At 35.7% G+C, this 21,808-nt stretch overlaps 1 protein-coding gene across 4 annotated transcripts in view; it reads right to left on the bottom strand.

Moving 5' to 3' along the window:
* PTPRZ1 (protein tyrosine phosphatase receptor type Z1) overlaps window positions 1–21,808 on the bottom strand; it is a 185,165-nt gene that overhangs the window by 28,409 nt on the left and 134,948 nt on the right. For 2 of the 4 annotated variants that reach the window (XM_028525564.2, XM_028525565.2), the window contains exons 12-15: window positions 15,951–19,512; window positions 10,124–10,268; window positions 4,776–4,867; window positions 413–498 (exon numbers count right to left, since the gene is read on the bottom strand). In XM_028525564.2, the coding sequence (XP_028381365.1) occupies window positions 413–498; window positions 4,776–4,867; window positions 10,124–10,268; window positions 15,951–19,512 (3,885 nt within the window). The remainder of the gene's footprint in view (window positions 1–412; window positions 499–4,775; window positions 4,868–10,123; window positions 10,269–15,950; window positions 19,513–21,808) is intronic. The other 2 variants (XM_028525566.2, XM_028525567.2) reach the window with 1 other exon arrangement.

Raw genomic sequence — 21,808 nt, 5'->3', positions numbered from 1 at the left:
CATGTTTCTGTATTTACACTGGTACAATATTTATAACTGAGTTTATATATACTTTGAAAAGCATAACATTTTGTAGTTTAGTATAAATTATACTTAGAAAATTAAAAGGAATCACTGTCACTAATGCAGATTATTTTTTTAAAAGAATGCTGAGATTGTATTTTATGGACCAGTAACAATGTTTTTAAGTTTTTCCACTAGTACAACATGGCTTTTTAAAATGGAAGACCAATTTTTTTAAATAATATGATAGCCATCACACATCTCCTAAATACATAATGGTTATGGAACTAATATTCTCATGAGAAATGAAAATGGCTTCAATGTCATTATGTCACGAAATAGTCTACTGCTGAACCTTTCAAGTTTGCTATTTTCTATATTACTTAAAATAAATATAGTAAAATCATACCTCAAATTCTTCAGTAAAACCACTACTTGCATGTAAGTCTGCCACATGCTTTGGAAAGTGCTTTATTGGAATTGCTCCAACATCATCTAAGTGAATAAAAAAATGAGTTTGGAAAGGATAATTCAATATAAAGAATGTGCTTTTCATTTATAAAGATTAGGTTCCTTCTTCTAAAGCAACTTCAAGTTTAACTATTTTTATAATCCAAATTTCCAATTTTCTCTGTATATATTATCAATCATAATCTGCACTTTAAAACTCTAATATGACCAAGAACCCCTTTCCTGTTTTTACTGTAAAGAGAAAAGAGTTCATTCTCAATGTTAAATTATAAATATCACCAAAGCTTCACTTCTTATCCGCAAACTGCATCTCTTCATCGGTAACTCTCCAACAGGAGTGGGAGTTACATGTACATTCTAGGGAAAAATGCAGAAATAATATGCTATCAAGTTTACCATAGACTAACATGATGTACAGTGCAATTTCAGTTTTATAAAATTGTATAGCTAATGTCTTACTGTTAAATAGTCTGATATTTATAGCTGAAAACATTTCCCCTTCACTTTATAAATAATAGAGAACATTTATATGCAGACTATTCACTGGAAATGCTGTCCAAAATCTGTGGGACTTTTAATCTTGAATATTTCAAGAATTTTAACTTGAAAATATGTTACATAAACAAAGTCATTGGATCTGTTAATTAATTGTGAAGAGGACAAATTATTTCAACAGGCTCTATTTTTATTCCTGGAAAGAATTTATCAAATTAAACATATTACTAGTTCACAGTATGCAATTTCACAAGTGATTTCTCTGACAAGGAAACATCAAACACATTTCACTAGAAACAGTTATTTACATCAACAGATGTTCAGCATCTATGCCATTTAATATTTTAAGCATCAGTTACCAAGAATTAGTTGATTTTAAAAAAAATAGAATCCATCTGTTCTCTCTCTTAGATGTTTGTGCCTGAATACTAAACTTGAATTAGCCAGTTAAGCTTAAGAGACACTAGACAAAGATGTAATTTCACCTTCACACCTACAAAAGGATCTTGCCTGAATGTAGCTGTTCTTACCTACTTATAAAATAGATGAGAATCCAGAAATAATTTCTCATATCCAAATCATTGGTTCTGCTACTACAGGTCCTTTTACCCATTGATATTATCCTGTATAGGCAACCTCTTTGCACAAGCAAATTGACTACATTTTATCACAGGTTAGTTGGTAATTTCTTTAATAAATTGGTCTGCAAGTGAGTGAGACCCACATATCTTTTTATTCTCTGATTTGATGTGAAAATATGCACATTTGGGGGGTCAGGGGCACACTTCTAGAGCTGCAGGTGAAAAGAGGAGATACCCTTGATCACTGCTCTGAGAAGCAGAACAGGGATTTCGGATTTCCTGAACAAGAAACTGATTATGGATCATTTTGTATATCATCAGTAACAACTTGTGCTAGATTTTGGATAATACTGTGGTTACTTTGCACACCAGTGCTGTTGGGGTACATAGAAGAGGTATGTTTGAAAGTGAAGGGACTCAAAATGCAATAGATAACAGAGCTGTTAGTCTCAAAATTCCTAATATGTTAATGAGAAATTGTGCTGTACTAAAATAAATACACAGATTAATATAAATTAGAAAACAGAAATAAGACAGTAGCAATTGACAATATAGATTGATGAAAGATGAACAAGTCAAACATTTCTGATATATATGCCTACTGAAAATCACAAAGAAAATGATTCTCTCCTTTTTTCTTCTATTTTTAAAACTATTTTTATTGGTCATGTTATTACAGTTTTCCCAATTCCCCCCACTTTTATCCCCCCTCTGCCATGCCCCCCAACCCTCCAGCATTCCCCTCTTCATGTCCATGGGTTGAACATATAAATTCTTTGAGTCCTCTGTTTCCTATACCATTTTTTTATCTCACATCATCTATTTTATGCCTACTGATTACGCTTCTTCTTCTACCTTTTACCCCCAGTCCTCCCTTCCCCTCCCCACTGAAATCCCTCTGTGTGATGTCCATTTCTCTGATTCTGTTCCTGTTCTAGTTATTTGCTTAGTTTTTGTTCTTATTTTTTTCTTTTAGGTCTTATTTTTTCATTTGTAGATAGTTGTGAGTTTGTTGTCATTTTATTGCTCATATTTTTTATCTTCTTTTTCTTAGATAAGTCCCTTTAACATATCATATAATAATGGCTTGGTGATGAGGAACTCCTTTAACTTGACCTTATCTGGGAAGCACTTTATCTGCCCTTCCGTTCTAAATGATAGCTTTGCTGGATAGAGTAATCTTGGATGTAGGTCCCTGCCTTTCATGACTTCTTTCCAGCCCCTTCTTGCCTCTTTTGAGAAATCAGCTGATAGCCTTATGGGAATTCCTTTGTAGGTAACTGTCTCCTCTCCTCTTGCTTCTTTTGGGATTCTCTCTATCTTTAATCTTGGGTAACTTTATGACAATGTGCCTTGGTGTGTTCCTCTTTGGGTCCAACTTCTTTGGGACTCTCTGGGCTTCCTGGACTTCCTGGAAGTCTATTTCCTTTGCCAGACTGGGGAAGCTTTCCTTCATTATTTGTTCAAATAAGTTTTCAATTTCTTGCTCTTGTTCTTCTCCTTCTGGCAACCCTATAATTTGGATATTGGAACACTGCAGGTTGTCCCAGAGTTTTGTAAGACTCTCTTCACCTTTTTAAATTCTTGTTTCTTCATTTTGTTCCAGTTGAATATTTAATTTTCCCTTTGTTCCAAATTGTTGATTTGAGTCCTGGCTTCCTTCTTGCCACTGTTGGTTCCCTGAATATTTTGCTTTATTTCACTTTGGGTATCCTTCATTTGGTTTTTCATTTTTCAACCAAGCTCAATCAGTTCTGTGAGCATTTTGATTACCAGGGCTTTAAATTCTCCATCAGATAGGTTCGCTATCTCCTCATTGCTTAATTCTCTTTCTGAGGTTTTGCTCTGTTCTTTTTTTGGGTCATATTTCTTTGTCTGGGCACACCTGCTAAGTTGTAAGGGGGCAGGGCCTTAGGTATTTACCCTGGGTGGGGCAAACCTCCTTGCTGTGCTTCGGCACAGCCTGTAGGGAAGGGGTCAGAGAGGGAACAATGCAGCTCTCCTGCTAGGTTCTAGCCTCACTTTCCAACAAACTCTCATGTGAGACTGGGAGTTTCTCCCACCTTGGTAACCCTTGCCATAGTCCACAGTCAGCTCTAAGTCTCAGTTTCCTGTTCAGCCAGCCCCACCTGCATGGGCCGCTGCCTTGTGGTTCTCTCTGTCCACCCGTCCTACCGGTCTGGTTGGTCTGGTTGACTATTTCTTTAATTTCTTGGTTGTCGGAGTTCCATGCAGTTTGACTTTCTGGCACTTGTGTTTGTTTATTGATTTTAGATAGGTTGTTATCCTCCTTTTGGTTGTGCAAGTAAACCAAGGGTTTCTACCTATGTCTCCATCTTGGCTGGAACTCTCCCTCTTATATTTTTTAAATCATGAAACTTCAGAAGATACATACAGGTTGAACTTGGATCTTTAGCAATAATATATGCAGTACCAGAACATTTAAAAAAGATTCTGTAAAATGACCATTTGGATGAGTTTTTCCTTTTTATTTCCGTGATTTGGTGACTGTCCGTGTCCTGATCTCACCCTCCATCCATGTTTCTTCCATAGGCCACCCACTTCTAACAACTTTTTTTGTTACCACTTTCATTCTGGAATGTTATACAATGTTAGTTAAATAGGTGTCTATGAACTTATTGTGAACTGAACTCTAGGGTTACTGGGTGACTTAATCAAAATGACACTGGCTAATTCTTGCATATTGTTAAGCAGTCTAGTTCTGATATTAAATAGTCGATGTTTCCTTAATACATAGTTAAGAAACTTTTTCTCACATAAACTCAAATGGTCAGATGGGATCAAAACTTTATCCTGATTTTTGTAATCTTGTCCTACCCACCCTACTGCATTGATTTTAGTCTGTTTTTATTATTTAAGTTTCCATTGAAGTAGCTGAAATGATGAAAACTCAGCATTACTCTTTTTTAGCGTCATTCTTAATAAGTTACTACCATAAATGTTTGTTCTTTAACGTATTACATCTGAAAATTACAAATTATTTTTCCACATCATGTGTATGGTTAAGAATGTTCAAAATTTCTGAGAATAACTTATATACCTGGGGGCCTGATACATGCAGTAATATGCATTTTGGGCAACACAAATATTTACTGAAGTATATTATAACTATTTGCAAAGTACTCCAATATGGACAAACCTTCCAACATTTTGCTTCTCATTCAACATCTGCCAGATACTCATGATCACACATTAAGCTATTACCTGAAATTGGAAAAATAGGGGATGAAGGTGTGGATATTACTCGAGGAGAAGTACTGTCCTCCAAATAAAAGTGTGCTGTCTGGAAGCATTTCCTGGAAAGGAAAGAAAGCAATTTATACTTCTAGCTATCACAGATAATAAGACAACTTCAGATCTGCTTGAAAATTATGACAGAAATCTTCAGAATCAAACATAAGTTCAAATCTGTGTCTATTTTATAAAATTCAAGGTATTAAAGAAATTTATGTCCTCTAAATTTATTTCAGTTTTGCCTGTACCAGACGCAGAAGAGCAAGCAAATTGATATCAGGCATGCTGAAAGCAGAGATAGCATGTGAAGTTTAGTTGGTGCCAAGTAGTGCTTTGCCAAGATAGAACACCTCAATGCTCTAGTCACTCTTCCACTGTGGCTGTATACCAGCATCTTGCCACCTTAGACAGGACCACAGTGGGAAAGAATGCATTTCCACAGCTATTTCCATTCAATATTTCTGTGACTAGGTCCTTCTGAGAATATTCAGCGGCTAGGAAAAAGCAACCAGCTATGACCATGCAGAAACAAAATTTCCACAGTGACAACACTTTGATGAGTAAAGCAGGCAGCTTTATACTGTAAGTATGATAATGCACTAATGACAGAACAAAGTGAGGAAATAATGAGCATATATTTTACAATACATATGTTTTGTGCCTGTTACATTTTTAAAGAAGATGGGACCATGTCTTTTGATTTATGTCGACCCAACAGGAGTACAACAGGTGTTAAATGTTGAAGGATGAGATGGATTTTCAGGAGCAAGTAAACCCACCAACCACAAGTTATCCACAGGTGCATTTTAGACTCTCAGGTCTACCTGAGCCTCAAATGAACTTAAAATCTCAAAACATTTGGGAGGGAGAGGTGGAATATATAGCTAGAGAAAGATGAATGAATGGATAGTTGAGTGGATGGATAAATAGAGGATGTGTCTGAGGGAACGGGAAGAAGTCCAAATCTCAAAATAAAAAAGGTAAATTAAAGCACATTGGTATTGAATTCTAACATGTTGCTAATGTTCACTGTAGTATCTGGGTAAACACCAACTCTACTTTTTCCAGCTATGTAATCTGCTATCCTTTTGCTTTAAAAAATAAGTGGTCCAATAATGTTACTTGCACTAACTAGTAAAAAAAAGAACCTGATAAATCATACCAAAAAGCTTGAAAGTGTGAAAAATGAAACAGCGCAGGATAAATTCTGGATGAAGGGCATCTGTATATTGCTTTGGTGTACTATATAGGACAGTCTTACCTAGGGAGTGACTTTCTACTTAAACGGCAGCATGGTACATGCTGGGAGGCTACTATTATGGGTTGGTAGCTCCCCCTCAATGGCCCACAGACTTACATTTAAGATCATGAGAGAATTCGAAATGATTTCTTTCCCCCTCAACCCCAGCCAAAACAAAGTGTCTATGGAGAGTTCCTTTTTATGTGGCTTTTGATGCAATGTTGTTTTGCTGAATACACCTTTGGTATTTTTTTAGATTTTAACTACTAAAAAAGCTCTAAAAATTTTGTCTTCTTTAAAAACAACTTTTTGTAAATCTTTCTTATTGAAGTAATTTTGCACCTTAGAAACTTACTACTTGGCTCACACAAATATACCTTAAAACATCTGGAAAATAATGTCAAGGCATACTACTTAAGGTATGAAAAGATTCAGTATCTATAGTCCATCTGTTCTGTATAAGCAGTGAATGTCTTCACATCTATGTGCTAAGTGTTGATAACTATGTCTCCTGCTAATTATCACTCAGCCATGAAGAAAAAAGTGCCGACTGTTTTAAACTTGTAGACACAGGTCCTATCAATCAATGTTAATCTGATTATTTAATTTACACCTTTTCATCACAGTAAGCATTTGGAATTGAAAGTGAGGGATGTGTAATTATTATTCTATTTTATAGATCCATATACACATATGAAACAATATTCATCAGGATGTATTCACGACAAAAACACTAAAGAAGGTCTGACTGAAATCTTTACGATGATCTAGTGAACCTTCCCTCTGAATGGCAAAAATAGAAAACTAATTCTTAGGTGGGTCAGTGATATTCCCAAAACCATATAGGAACTCACAGGCTGAACTGGGAAAGGCGCCCAGATTTTATCACCTCTAATTTGTCCTACCTTTCTGCTACAACCTGCTTTCTCTCCAGGTTTACACAAAACATAGGGAGCCACCTTGAGTTGGGTAAGTTAGACAAAAGAGAGGATTTATCATAACATCTGAGGTTATAGTTTCTCTTGAAAAAGTAGGATAAGAAAATGTTTAAATATATAAACTTGGAAACCCTTATAAGTGCCATGTTATCATTTGGAGTCTTGTTGGTATGACTTTTAAGCCTTTCCGCAGGCTGCAGTTTCCAGGAAGGCCTAGATTGTTTCCAAATTGGCTAGTGAAATCATTTTGTTTACGAATGCATCTACACTGGAGTTTGGATAATTCACACAAATCTTGAAGAATGCACTAACATCAGCATTTGGTAATTTAGTAAATGATAGTCCTATTGTATTATTGATATAAAAAGTCACATTTCAAAGTGATTTAACTTCAAGTGGGTGTGAGTTAGGGCAGATATATTAAATTTTTAAATAGGTAAGTAAAAGTGATAAATCTTATCAGAATATTTGATAGTTAGATATAAAATAAATACATAAAAACATCAGAGTGCTAGTGCACTCTGTATTGAAGATATATAAAGTGTTACTTGTGAGGAAAAGAGAAACATCTTATTGGTAAAGGTCAAATTATATTGTCAAACTTGAACCTTTATCTTTTTTCTCTGCATAATTTAGATAGAATGACTCTTTAATGAAAGATAAAAAAGCACTCCAAAATTAAAATTTTCATGAAATATCAAATCATATGGAATAAAAGTCATTTTCAAATTTACAGAAAATAAAATATTAAATAAAAGATTAGAAGGCTCATTGTAATTATTTCCATGTTATAACTGTAAACCATCTGACGTCTTTATTGGAAGTTTATTCTAACACTAGTTACTATGAAGTAGCATTTGGTCCTGTTTTCCATCTTATTTTGAGTTTGCTTAACCCCAATTTCCACTAACTTCAAAAATTGATTGGTAGAGAAAATTAGATTAGATATAAACCAGTCATCTAAATAAACATGATATTAATGTTGGTAAGAAGGTGGGCTAACAAGCCCAGTGGGGAGAAAAGCAATACGAACAGGAAAGATTTGTGAATTCTCTATGTGTTCTTGGGCCTCTGTTGAGCATGGAATCTTCTGTGAAAAGAGTCTTGGCAACTGTGGAAATTACTGAAGAAAGCATCTTTGCATCAAGTTATGGACAAAATAGACACCTAACCCACGTGTCTACTAATGAAAGTAGATATGCTCTCCATAGTCTGCAGTCTACTCTGTTCTGTAAAGGAAGTCGGGTAGGAAATACAGTTGACCATGAAAACATTCCGCCTTAGCCAACAGTTGTGCAACCACATGAAGGGACATGCTGTAGGCCTCACTGTCTCAGACACACTCAGCTCATCCTGCTTCCCAGCCTTCTTCCCTCCTGCTTGGAATGCCCTTCTCCCTTGCCTGCACTTTCTGAATTCTACCCAGCTCAAGCACTACATTTTATATTTACCCTGCCTATTCTGACCTATCAAGATCACTTGGTCTCTTTTACCTTTATCTCTTTGTATCTTTTAAAACTTTTAGCTTTAGAGGCTTAACTGCCAAGCATATACTTTTGTCATACTTTAGATACTTTTCATGAAAAATTATTTCTCTTCAATAAGCATAAATTTCATAACAGAAGTGACTGTCATTCTTTCATTCATTTTTGAATACGTTTCCATAGTAGTTAACATAGCCCTGGGTACATGGAAAACAGTCAATTCACACGATAAATATTTCTGAATGAAATGAGAGGATGTATTTTGGGATAACACATAAAAAGTGGTGATATGTACTTACAGAAAGATGTTGCTAAGCAAAGAGCAGTTAATTTTAGATCTTTTGAACAAAGATCTTTTTTAAAAACAGAAGTATAAGGTACCAAGCTATGCCCTTTCTTAGTTTACAGATATGATTCCTTATATTATCATAAGGTCCTTGTTCTGCAACAGACCCAGTCATAACACTGATCCTACTCACATTGTATCCCTATTCAACTTTCTAATTTGCTGTGTGTTCACCTTGCTGTAGGGTGGGAAGCCAATGAGGGGTGCAATTTTCCTTGTCTTTCCAAGATTTTAGTGGTAATTGATGAGAATGAAGCTAATTTTGTCCTCAAGGCAAATTATAATAAATTTTAAAATCCCAGTATCTTAATATAGTCATTAACTTTATTTTCTAATTATATTTATATTTGAATTGCTTGATATTTACTTGTATATATAAGGTATTATTTTTTAAAGATTTTATTTACTTTTAGAGAGAGGAGAAGGGAAGGAGAACAGAGGGATAGAAACATCAACATGCAGTTGCTTCTCATGTGCCCCTCAGCTGGGGACCTGGCCTGCAACCTAGGCATGTGCCTTAGACTGGGAATTGAACTGGCAACCCTCTAATTCATAGGCCCACACTCAATCCACTGAGCTACACTGGCTAGGGCAGGGTATTATTTTTTGTTATTAGTATGTAGTTGATGTGCCTCTCATGCAAAATTCTGCTATTAAAAATTATTTTTACTATATCAATAATTATGTTTTCCTTCCCTGGTCATTTGGCTCTGTTGTTCCTGCCCTAGCTGGGTGGCTCAGTTGTTGAAGCGTTGTTCTGTACACCACAAACGGTTGTGGGTTTGATTCTCGGTCAGGGCACATACCTAGGTTGTGGATTCAGTCTCCAGTTGGGGGACATGCAGGAGGCAACTGATTGATATTTCTCATTCCTTCCCTTCCTCTCTCAAAATCAATAAACACATCCTCAAATGAAGATTAAAAATGATGTTTTCCTAAATAGTAACTATTAAAATTATAACAGTGGCAACATTGAATCTGAGATGTTTAGATTCATATTAATATTATGACAAGGTTTGAATGTTAGATTAATATGAAAGTGCAACTGTCAAAATACTGTATGATATTAACCAGAACCAAAGGTCCTCCATTTTATCTTCAAATGTTTGACTTAAGTATGAAGAACAATCAAATTTTTTATCATTATGTCTCTAGATTCAAAAATTCACCTATTCATAGTTGTCTGGATCAATTAAGGGTAGCTGTCAGGGAAAAGGAATTTTGAATATGCCTTGCAGAACTTTCAGGTAAAAAACAGGCAAACATCTGAGCTTTAGGAAAGACATTTCCAAAACAAGCACTCGACTTACCTCCAGTAGATGAGAATACCCACAAGAACCGCTAGACAGATAAACGTCAGGGCTGATACGACCACGAGGGGTATAACTGCCTTCTTCTCGGACTCCAGCCCCTCAGCTAGCCCAACACGAGACTCATGGCTACTATTACTGGCTTCTGTGTTGGAGAAAATGGAGAAAGTTGACATTTAAACTCTAAGTTACAACATTTTTTGACCAAATAATTGCCATCTTCATCTCCACTGCCTACCTTTAAAATTTTGACTCTAAAATGCAAAGAGTGTCTATGATTATAAGTGAATTTAAGTGAAACAAAATTTAAAAATAAGGCAGGTCATCAGAGCCAAAGACCTAAAACATTCTAACAGAAATTTGCATCCAGGTAGGGGAGTCATGGAAAGAAATGAGCATAGTACTGACTTGAAAAGGTTGTTAAAAGGAAAATGAAATTATTAAAATAAGAAAACTACCTAGTGTTTAAATAAAACAATCAGGAAAATAGTGCTACTTACTGAATCACCATATAAAATCTTGATTTTTCCAAACTTAACTTTAAAGGAATTATTTTAAAGCCTGCAATCAGGTAAATAATTAGGAGCAGTTAATAATTTCATTGAAAGAGGATCTTAGGATAACCCTTCTTACAGTAAGATAACCCTTCTTACAGTAAGATAACCCTTAAGATAATGAGCACACTATTTAAAATTTAAATGTAGAATGCATTATCCTAACTGAAATAAGCCACTCAGAGGGATATAAATACCATATGCTTTACTCCTGTGTGGAATCTAATGAACAAACTAAAGTAACAAGCAAATAGAGACAGATTCATAGATCAACAGCTGGCCGACAGCTCTGGGGTTGGGGCGGGGCATGTAGATCGAGCAAAAAAGGAAAAAGAATTTACGGGCATGGACCACACTGTGGTGATTGTGGAGGTGAGAGAATGGGTAGGGGTGGAAGAGGGTATAGGGGGATAAATGGTAATGGATAAAAGTCTTTTATGAAAAAGGCTAAATTCTCTCCTTGGGTTCATCTTAAAAGATGACAGAAGACTACTTATTGTGACCAAGCAGGTATGCTATTGTTCTAGCACTTTCAAAATCACTGCTTGTGGAGCTATTCTTCCCAGCTGCTGAGAGTTTCACAACCACAGGGAGTCAGTGGCCAGTCACCACCTTCCTTCTACTTTGAGGTGTGTGCAGTGGGAAACAAAGGGACTTGAACGTTAGAACTGCTCTGCCATGATGCTGCTGACATCACAACCTGTCCATCTGGAGAAGTTTTGAAAGAACCACATTTAAGTTCTCCGTGAGAGTCTACATTGCTTCCTACACAAATGGCACATTTGGTACTGTTATACTGAGTACCTTACTATTAATGATATGAGACAAAAGGATTCAATTGAATTTTAAATAGTTTTAGAGTAACATAAGTTTGTAAATATAGCATTACAATATATCTAAAGCAGAGAACTTAAGATGTAAAACAATAGCTTCCTTCTGTAACTAGATAGTGTAAAAATGGCCAATAACTTAATATACTCATATGGGTCAAAGGCATATAAATGTCACTCACATTTCTCAAAATGTTTGTTTTTATAACTATGGAAACATTAACTAGAAAATTGTAGAATTCAAAGATGTGCCTAAAAATCATAAAAATGAAGAGTGGAAATAGTCTAAGTGCACTGACACCTAAGCTGCAGTTGATATTCCTGTGACAGAAGCCCCAAGTTTACTTTCTATTTTGTTAATCATGTGCTCTGGTAATCATGTATTATGGTGAGGCTCATCTAGAAAACTAATTAATCTGATGGGGAATGCATTAAACATTTCTTTATGAAATTTACAAAAGCACCTTGTTTTATACATAATTGTCTTCACATTTTTCCTCCTGTAACCATCATTATCTAAATAGAAAATCTGTGGGGAATAAATGAAATCATCCATTTAGCCAAGTCCCTGGTACCTAGTACCTAATATTGTCATCTGTACCAGTCATTTTTGAAGTGTAGTCATCAGAATAGTAGCATCGGCTTCACCTGGAACTTGTTAAAAATGCAAATTTTGGGCTTGTCCCAACTACCCAAATTTGCTGATTCAGAAACTCTGGGAGGCCTTGGCCAGCTGGCTCATTTGGTTGGAGCGTCATCCCTACACACCAACATCGCGGCTTAGATCCCTGGTCAGGGCACATACAAGATTCGACAATGTAAATGCATAAACAAGTAAAACGAGTCAATGTTTCTCTCTCTCCCTTCTTCTCTCTCTAAAAATCAATTCAATTTTTTTAAAAAGAAACTCTGTGGGTAAGGCCCAGAAATCTGTTTTAGCAAGTCCTCCAGATGATACTGGTTCACATTCAAGCTCGAGAACCAATGCTGTACATTAATTTACATACAAATCTAGCTTTTATAATTACACAGGTCTTCAATGGCTACAAATATTCATAACAATATGTATATTAGTATATAGAGATGCATAAATATCTCATTTTGGATGTGCATACATATGTATGAGATATGTCTGATCATATATGTGCTATATAAGATATAATATATAAAGTATGTAACAAACTACTATATACCGTATACACTATATACACACACTTGTGAACACATATAGTTTTGTATAAAGACTTTAAGTTTCCTGGGATGTCTAATTTTAAAATAAACCAGAGACATGGAAATAAAGAACAAACTGACAGGGACCAGAGGGGAGAGGGGAGGGGCTAATGGGGGAAAGGAGGGGAAGGGTCATCACAGAGCGTGTATAAAGGACCCATGGACAAAGACAATGGGGTGGGGGGAGGACTGACTATGGGAGGTGGGGGTGGGTAGGGCAGGGGAGAGTAATGGGAAAAATGGGGACAACTGTGATTGAACAACAATAAAAAATAAAAATAAAATAAAAAATCTGAAAAAATAAAATAAACCCTTCAATGGAGAAGACAGAATGATAAATCCATGGTAATTACATGTTATGAAACCTAGGCATTTTATTACAAATGGGATACTATATGAAAATGCACACAATCAACTAATTACTTTGTATATTATAATGACAATTAGTTGTCATTATACAGCTATAATAAAGACAATATACAGCCATTATAAAGACAATTAGTTGTCTTGATTTTTATATCCATTAGTTGAGACTAAAATAATTATTTTTATATATATCAGTAGTATGTGTGAGTTAACTAAATGATAAGAATCTACTAATAGACAATTAGGGAAAAAAAAGCACTAAATTAATACCTTAAAGTACACTTTCAGAATAAAACAGTATAATTTTGGCATTACAAATTAAGCATTATATACATATGTTTAATGTCTACAATCCTGAAAGCCTAGTGCTAAGATACAGACATCAACTGCCCAGGCTTCCAGTCTCAGTTTCCTATGAACGCCCCAACTGACCTGGACCACATAATCCCATGTTCTTGGGTCTCGGTCTATGCAGTCATATATTGCACACACTCATATTCGGTTTACCTATATTATTTGATGAACATGTCTTATAAGGTATTCTACATTTTAAAAATACATAACCAAATTATAAGTTTCAGAATTAGTTTATATACATTCAATAAAGTGGCATATTCAATTATTTGATGACATACTGCATATGATATTATTATAGACAGAGAAATAAAAACAGCCCATAACTTCCCTAACTCTGTTCTACCACATTTAAGTCATAAATTAAGTTATTTGATGATATTGGATATAATATTCATATTGTTTTCTCCTCATCAGTGGGAGAACATACTCTCAATTAAATTAAATGAAATTTATTGAAGAGAAATTACTAAACTTTAGTCAATAATTCTAGGTTTGGTATTTTCTTATATATTGTCTCCCTATAAAAGCATAATCTATTAAGAACATCTCACTAATGTCACTACCCAGTGAGATAGAAAAAAAGGTGGATTCCTAATATTTTCCTTTAAAAGATATCTAATAAAACACTTTAAAAATATTATAATTGGAATAAAAATATATATTTTTTTCATTTTCAAGAAAAATGTACATATATTTTCATTCCTAGTGAATATGGTGACCTACTGGTTCATTATTTACTCTCACATAAAGTTTAAATTTTTAAACTGGAATGCAATGTTAAATAGTATCAAGTCAGAATACTTAGGGCAATTTCTCTATTAAAATGTACAACCTTTTCATTGCCGCTGATTTGAAAGAAAAATCTACAATTAAGTGAAGGGAAATAAATCACAAAAAGAGAAAATATCCTAATGAGATTAATGTATATGTTTTGGATTACAAATGTTCACCTTTATGGAATGATAGTGCAAGATGTTACTTTAGCCTGTCCTTTAACTTACTATTAAGATTTAAATATTTTAGGTTCGATTCCCAGCCAGAGTACATTCCTGGGTTGCAGGCCAGAACCCCCAGCAACCGCACATTGATGTTTCTCTCTCTCTCTCTCTCTCTCCCCCTCCCTTCCCTCTCTAAAAATAAATAAATAAAGTCTAAAAAAAAAGGATTTTAAGATTAAAAAAAGATTTAAATATTTTCATTTTAAACTTAAAATGCCTTAAAATTAAATTTTAAAAAATTATAAAATTCTTATGATCAATTTGATAAAATTATCTAGTATTTCATATGCTTAATGGTATTGAATTTCCCTTTTCTTTGTCATTTAAAGCAAACATCTGTACTATATATATTGTCAGTAATGTGCTCTAAGAAACATCTGGCATTTGCATAAAATACATTAATAAATGTAATGCCTTTCTACAGAAAATGTTCTAATGTTTTACATCTTGTCATATAATACCTATACAAACACTACATATTAATGCCCATTATTTAACTTCTTAGAAAGGTGTGTAACAGTACAAAGTACACTGTTTTGTTAGTTTACACTGCCCTCTTTAGGTAGCATTAAGGTAATCAATCACAATTTTTAAAAACTAAAACCTTGTTTAAAGAAAATCTTAACCATTCTCTCTCCAAACTTAGCAATAGAATTTTTTTAAAAGCTCCCCAAGCTACGCAGTACAAATTATGTAATTCCTTTTCATGGGGCAGAGTACAGAGAGGTGTTTATATCATATAACTCTCAGAACTTATAATTCATTTTATAATTAGTAGAGTTGGTTTACAACTTATTTTAGAGAATGAATAAATATGAAAATTAAAATAACCTAAAAAAAGCATACTCCAATCTATCATTTAAAACCAGTATACTAAAAATGTATTAACAACACATAATTGCTCCTACATGTAACAGGCATCTTGTAGAACATGAAAAATTGACAATAAATAAACATCACTTTATCTCTTTTGCAGGAGATTAAAGACCAAAACAAACAGAACAGAACTTTGTCTCGTAGATTCAGAGAACAAACTGATGGCTGCCAGAGAGGAGGGGGATGGAAAGATGGATGAGAAAGGTGAAGGGCAGTAAAAGGGACAGCCTTCCACTTATAAAATAAATAAAGCACAGGGATGTGTGTACAACAGGAAATAGGGTCAATGATATTATGGTAATAACATTGCACAGTGATGGACTTGTCATGGTGATCACATGGTAAGGTTCATAAATGTCAAATCACTATGTCGTACCCCGGAAACATACAACACAGTATGCCAACAATACTTTAATAAAAAAACCCCAAAAGAAGCATATTGAGCATTCATTTGAAGTAATGAATAAAATCATACTTAAAAATGTAAACTAATTTGATGTTTTGATTAAAAATTTAATGTGCTGTTTTACCAAATTTCCATCTTTTTATGATTTTTCTATTTTTTTGAGAATGAAGACTATCACACCTCAGTCTAGCCCTTTGATCCATGACTAACCTGCCTCTGAGATGTTGAACACTTCTGAGTGCCTGCCAGTAACAGTCGCTGTGGAGGACTCTGGGGACCCAGGAGTCATTTCTGAGTCACCTGCTTCCAGGACCCCATCAACATCTCTTTCACTGACATCTGGAAAACTGAAATCTGTGGAAGTCTCGTTGTCATTGAGGCTATCTGAGGGACTTTGCCCTGATCCACTCTCTTCATCACTTGTAAGAACTGCCCATGCTTTAGATTCTGGGGTGAAAGCAAGCAGGACACTGTCCTGTGTTCCATCACTGTGCTTTCGAGGGAGCATGTTTGTCAATGGTGATTTATTAAGGCTTCTGTCCATATCAGTCTGACTTTCTGAGGGCACACCTGTGACTTTATTTTCTTCTTCAGATATCCCAGATAGTGGATATGAGATTGGGTTATTCTGATCCACGAGATTGTTTTCCTGGGGGTCTGAATCATTCATTACCTTTTCCTGGGATTCTCTATAGGAGGAACATACCATACACTTATTTACAGGTAAACCATTTCTATCTCTGTCACCATCATCATCATCATCATAATCATCAGTAACATCATCGTCATCACCACCCACTAACTCAGCATCAGATCTGGCACTATGAGTCAGCTCAGAAGTTGTTTTAGGAGGAAACAGCAACTTGATTGTGTTAACAGAGCCATCTTTGTTGGGAGAAAGAGCTGTAATGGAATTATACACATTTCCTAAAGGAGTAGAATGATCAGCAGTCACAAGTGTATCAGAAACAATTGTTGGAATGCCAGTTAGTGCCTCCTTGGCAATGAAACCCTTGGTGGAAGTGAAAATTTCACCAGAATACACAAGCTCATTTATAGGTGTATTCAGAGGTCCATCCACAGAAAAAGCAGGAGTAGCAAATGCCTGCCTTCCTTTTGGGGGAACGGCATGGTTAACCTCCAAACTGGCAGTTTGGAACAACTCATCATTACTGAACAATGAAGGCACCACTTGCTGGGAACCTTTACTTTTAAGCAAAACTTGTTCAAAATATTTATTTGCATAAGAAATGGTTAAACCTTGAAGTGAAGCAGCAGGCATATTAGAAGCAGGAGATGCATCAAAAACTGGTACAGGTGTAGAGTGCAGCATGTTTTCACTTGAAGCAGATTTTGCTGCCATAGGATGCAATACTGTAGGACTAATTTGATCACTCTTGGGGGTTTCAACCAATATTGGATCACTAGGTACAGCTGGAAGAGCAGTTTTAAGCAATGTGTCAACATCAGAAGCCTGAAAAGAAGGTTGCAGCAATACTAGTTCAGTGTTAAAAGAAGCTGAGGCCTCATAAAATAAGAGTTGAGTTGAAGGAGATAACATGGCACTAGAAGCAGGGTCAGAGGATGCTGACTCTGAGTTTATATTAAGTACATGTTTAAGAGAAGTATCATCAGATGCGTGCAATAGAGAATGTGTAGGTTGAACTGAAAACTTATTTTCTGGAACTTGACTAACCTCATGATCAAAAGGCTTATTGGTAGTATAAGCAAGAGAGCCTGGAGGAATGTCCTTTCCATTAGGAAAGAAAACGGGGGATTCTTGTACAGATGTATTCAACCCATTTACATTATTGTACAGGTCGGGCATGACTGTGCTTTCAGAATGGTAACCCATCTCACTGAAAGAAGAAATGTGCAGTTCAGTCTGATTTCCACCTATTATGTCATTTTGGGAAAGCAGCTTATTATCATACCCCAACACAGGTGTGCGATATGTAAATTCAGCTACAGAAACAGGTGAAGAAATGTTAAGGGCTGCCAGACCATCTGTATCAGGTAAAAGAAATTCACTATCAGAGGAGGTTTCAGACCACTCCCCATCACCAGAGAGGCCATGAGTAGGCTGCAGCAATGAGGTGGTCGGCGTTATTAACGAAGACCAAGGCATCAGTATGTGGCTAGGGCTGCTAAATAAGGAACCCAGATGAGACACATTGACAAAATCATGCACAGGTACTGCAGAACTGTGAGAAACAGTGAGAAGGGGTTGGGAGCCTGCATTATTAGATAATGCATAGGAAGGTTCAGGCCCTGAAGAATGTGCATGCGTCATGACATCACTGCTGGATGGCTCAACTTGAGAAAATACATGCGCTTTATGAAGGACACCAGCTCCACCACCACCAAATTCCAGTGTCTCTGAAGCAGCAGGAGTCGTGGTCTGATGCGACACCACCTCAGAATATTGAGCAAGGCTGGGCTCTAATTGTGCATCACCCCCAGCCACTGGCAAAGAAGCATGCAGGGACACCTTATCACTCTCCACAGCAGAAGTAACTTGTGGAAGGATTTGAGAAACTGTATACAGATGGTGAAACAATTCACTACTGAAGGAAGCAGAGGAAAATGGAAGCAGAGTTGCGCCATCATAGGAAGACAGGATGGATTCAAATGATACATCGACACTGGGAAATACAGGCGTAGCATGCAAGGCCGAATCACTACTTGAAGCGGCAGCGGGAGTGTTGAGGATCTGACTGTCAAGCAACAAAGGGGTGACTAGAGGAAAGACTTCACTACTGGAGGAAGGTTGAAGAGGTGTCTCACCATTGTATACTGGTTGAGTTGTCTGCGAGTGTACCACGTTGACAGTGGGAACCGAACTGTGCTGTTTGGAGGATGGAGTAAAAGCATGAGGTGTTACCTCAGTCGGGAAGTAGGCAGAGGAAGAATAATGTGGCATTTCCATATCTGTGGCTGAGGGACCCTGAGACACCTGTGGGCCTGGGGAAGAGGGCTCAGTTGTCTTCTCAGATCCGTCACTGTGTATCTCAGTGTGATCAGTCTGGAGAAAGTCCTCTCTACCTGATCCAATATCGGGCTGTGTCCTCACGTCTGTAGTGCTAGGAAACCACACACTTCCATCAATGGAAGGATCCTTTAGAGAGTCTTCTGAACCTGATGAGGCTGAATCTTCTGAAATATTTCTCATAGATTCTGGTGTTAGGACATCATATGTGATTGGCTCTGGGTTTTCTGAAGAAAATACATACCCATGAGATATAGTCTCAGAGATGAAGGGCACAGTAGTAGTTGTGGGACTGGAACCTGAAGAATCATCACCTCCCGTATCGAGCTTAAAATTGGTCAATAAATGCTCTTTGTCACTGATATCAGTAGATACCTCTTGAAATTCCCTTAAAGAAACTGTGCTTAAAGATTCCATAGTCCCAGACAAGTTCATCTGTGGAAATCTGAGAACAGTTTTAGGGGTTGAAGTGCCTTCCAGAGTGTGAGGTGGCAGATTGGTCACAGTTTGTGAAGTCAAAGAAACATCTTTTTCTGGGGCTAATTCAGTGACTGGTTGGGAAGTAGCATCTAAGTATGTGCTGGGAATATCACCCTTTCCAGAGAATTCACTTCCTCTTGTTGGGAGTCGGTTAGTCTTGGCCTCATTGTATTGAGTCCCTATGCGATTATAGTTTGTTGTGGTGGAAATCTGGGGTTCTTTTCTTCTTATTTGGTTTGTGGCACTGTCTCTGCCAGGATTCACAAGAGCATCTTCTTCAATGTCTTTTTCCTCTTCTTCCTCCTTTGAAAGCAAACAAGATTTAATGGAACATAAAGAAATAAGAAAAACTAAATCTTGATAATATCTTATACTGTATCATACTGTTAATCTTCATAAAGCATCATTCCATAGAAGCCATACCTCTATCCTATAACCTTCATTATCTACCTTCTAGAAAGTAATTAGACTTAAAGAAAACATACTATTTATGGTTGCCTTTATTTTAATGCTATGAAATGAAGTGATTAAATTAATTTCAGCTTTGGAAGGAAGACATATTGTAGCTATTTACTTACTGGGAGTGTTATTTAACATACTGTATTTAAATACATAATGTTATTTAACATTATTTTCTCGTTTTTATGTTTCTTCAATTCATCTGACAACAAGCTAAAAGCTAACTAGCAATTAACTTATTATCATATAAAATGTCAATGAAACAACTCATTTCAAAGACTGAAGTAGTGCATATTCAGCATATTTTTGTATATATTTAGAATAAATCACAATTTTTAAGCTATCCTAAGAGGTTTTTATTTGTTGTTTCACATTTTGTTTTAAATACTTTCTACTTATGACTTAGGCAGACATTTTAAAGACAACCTGCCAAAATATATTTTGAGTGCTAGTTATTCAATTTTGTGTTTCCTTTGGAAACACAATTCAGGTGACCCACTCTTTCATGAACACTTTGTTACTGTATGGCCCAGGAATGGTCTGGCTAGAGGTCAACTAAGACCCATACTTTCTGGTATTGATTTGCCTTTTAAAAAACATGTCCATTTTATAATTATGTCTAATTATGTATTTAGAGAACTAATTTGCCAAAGGTATCAAGGTATGATATTCTTAGTCCATACAGGACATAACTTTTTGAAAAGATTTTATTTATTGTTAGAGAGAGGAAAAGGGAAGGAGAAAGAAAGAGGAATATCAATCAGTTGCATCAGTTCAACCCACAACCCAGATATGTGCCCTGACCAGGAATAGAACTAGTGACATTTTGATTTGTGGGATGATGCCCACCCAACTAAGCCACACTGGTCAAGGCAATATGGGACAAGATTTTGTCAGTTTGCTAGCACTATCATCTATTAAATCTTTCAGGGCCATGTCCCTTAAAATATGAAAAAAGTGACTGAGTACAAATTAATCAGTAGAATTTGACCAATATCAGTAGATATAATCTAAGTATTAAACCATGTGTGTTCATAATCATGTGTCTCTTACATGTGAAAAGCTGGATTGTATGAAACAAGTCTCTAGCTTAATTATCTATCTAGAGCTTAAATATTTCATTTATTTTAAGTATTTTCTAAGGCATACATGACAACTCTGATAAATGTGTCAGCTTAATGATCTAGATTGTACTGATGCTAAAAATGAATTTTCTCTTAGATTCCCTAGACAAATTTCCTGAACAAATTTCCCTAGTGATTTCACCAAATAATTTCCTGAATAAAATAGTGACTTAATCTATAAGCCTCAAAACTTCATAAATATTTTACTAAATATTTCCTGCTATTTACTTAAAAATAGTCAATTACCTTCAATTGCTTTCAAGAAAAATTTGTTGGAATCTCTTGTTTCCCTAGATGTTCTCAAAAATTTGTTTTATAATTTGATTGACAGTTTTGCTGAGGATCAATGTTAAGTGTAGCAATATGGCCTTCTGATCTCTTCCTCATATTTGAAAATATAGATTTGTGCCTAGTTTTCTGGTATTACTCCATAGCCTTACCCTCTACCAAGATGCTTTCAAACTTTTTTCTGCTCTATTCAAATCTCCATTTTTCTCTCCTCTTCCCTCCTTTTAAGCAGATGACCTTACTGTTTACAGAGAAAATGGAAGCCATAGACAAAAACACACCTCCTTTTAATATTAAAACATCAAAAACAGGAACCAACCAACTCTGCCTTCTCATCTGGTTGCAATTGAAGAGTTGTTGTTTCACGTTGTTTCACTTCCTTTCTACTTTTTACGTCTATGTTTACTTCCCTCTATTTTGTATTTTTAATTTTGTTTCTCAAATGTATCATTCTTAGCCTAAATGAAATAAATCTCTCCTATTTAAAAGGAACATAAAGGGAAATCTCTAATTTAGCTTCTAGTTATTATTCCTCCCCTTCCCAATTAAAGTTCCCAAAAGACATCATTTGTATTCCCCACATAACCTAGCAATTTCTATCAAATCTCAAAACAATATTGCTTCTCTTTTTCTTTGCTTATATTCCCACACAAACACACTTTATTATCTTCCTAGCATTTCTGTAAGCTTTTTCTAAAAACATAATGTCACATACCTTTTATTCTGTT

Source organism: Phyllostomus discolor, chromosome 10 (genome assembly GCF_004126475.2).
Source record: "Phyllostomus discolor isolate MPI-MPIP mPhyDis1 chromosome 10, mPhyDis1.pri.v3, whole genome shotgun sequence".
NCBI lineage: Eukaryota > Metazoa > Chordata > Mammalia > Chiroptera > Phyllostomidae > Phyllostomus > Phyllostomus discolor.
The sequence above is the reverse complement of the archived record's forward strand: the minus strand, read 5'-3'. Positions and strand labels throughout refer to the sequence as shown.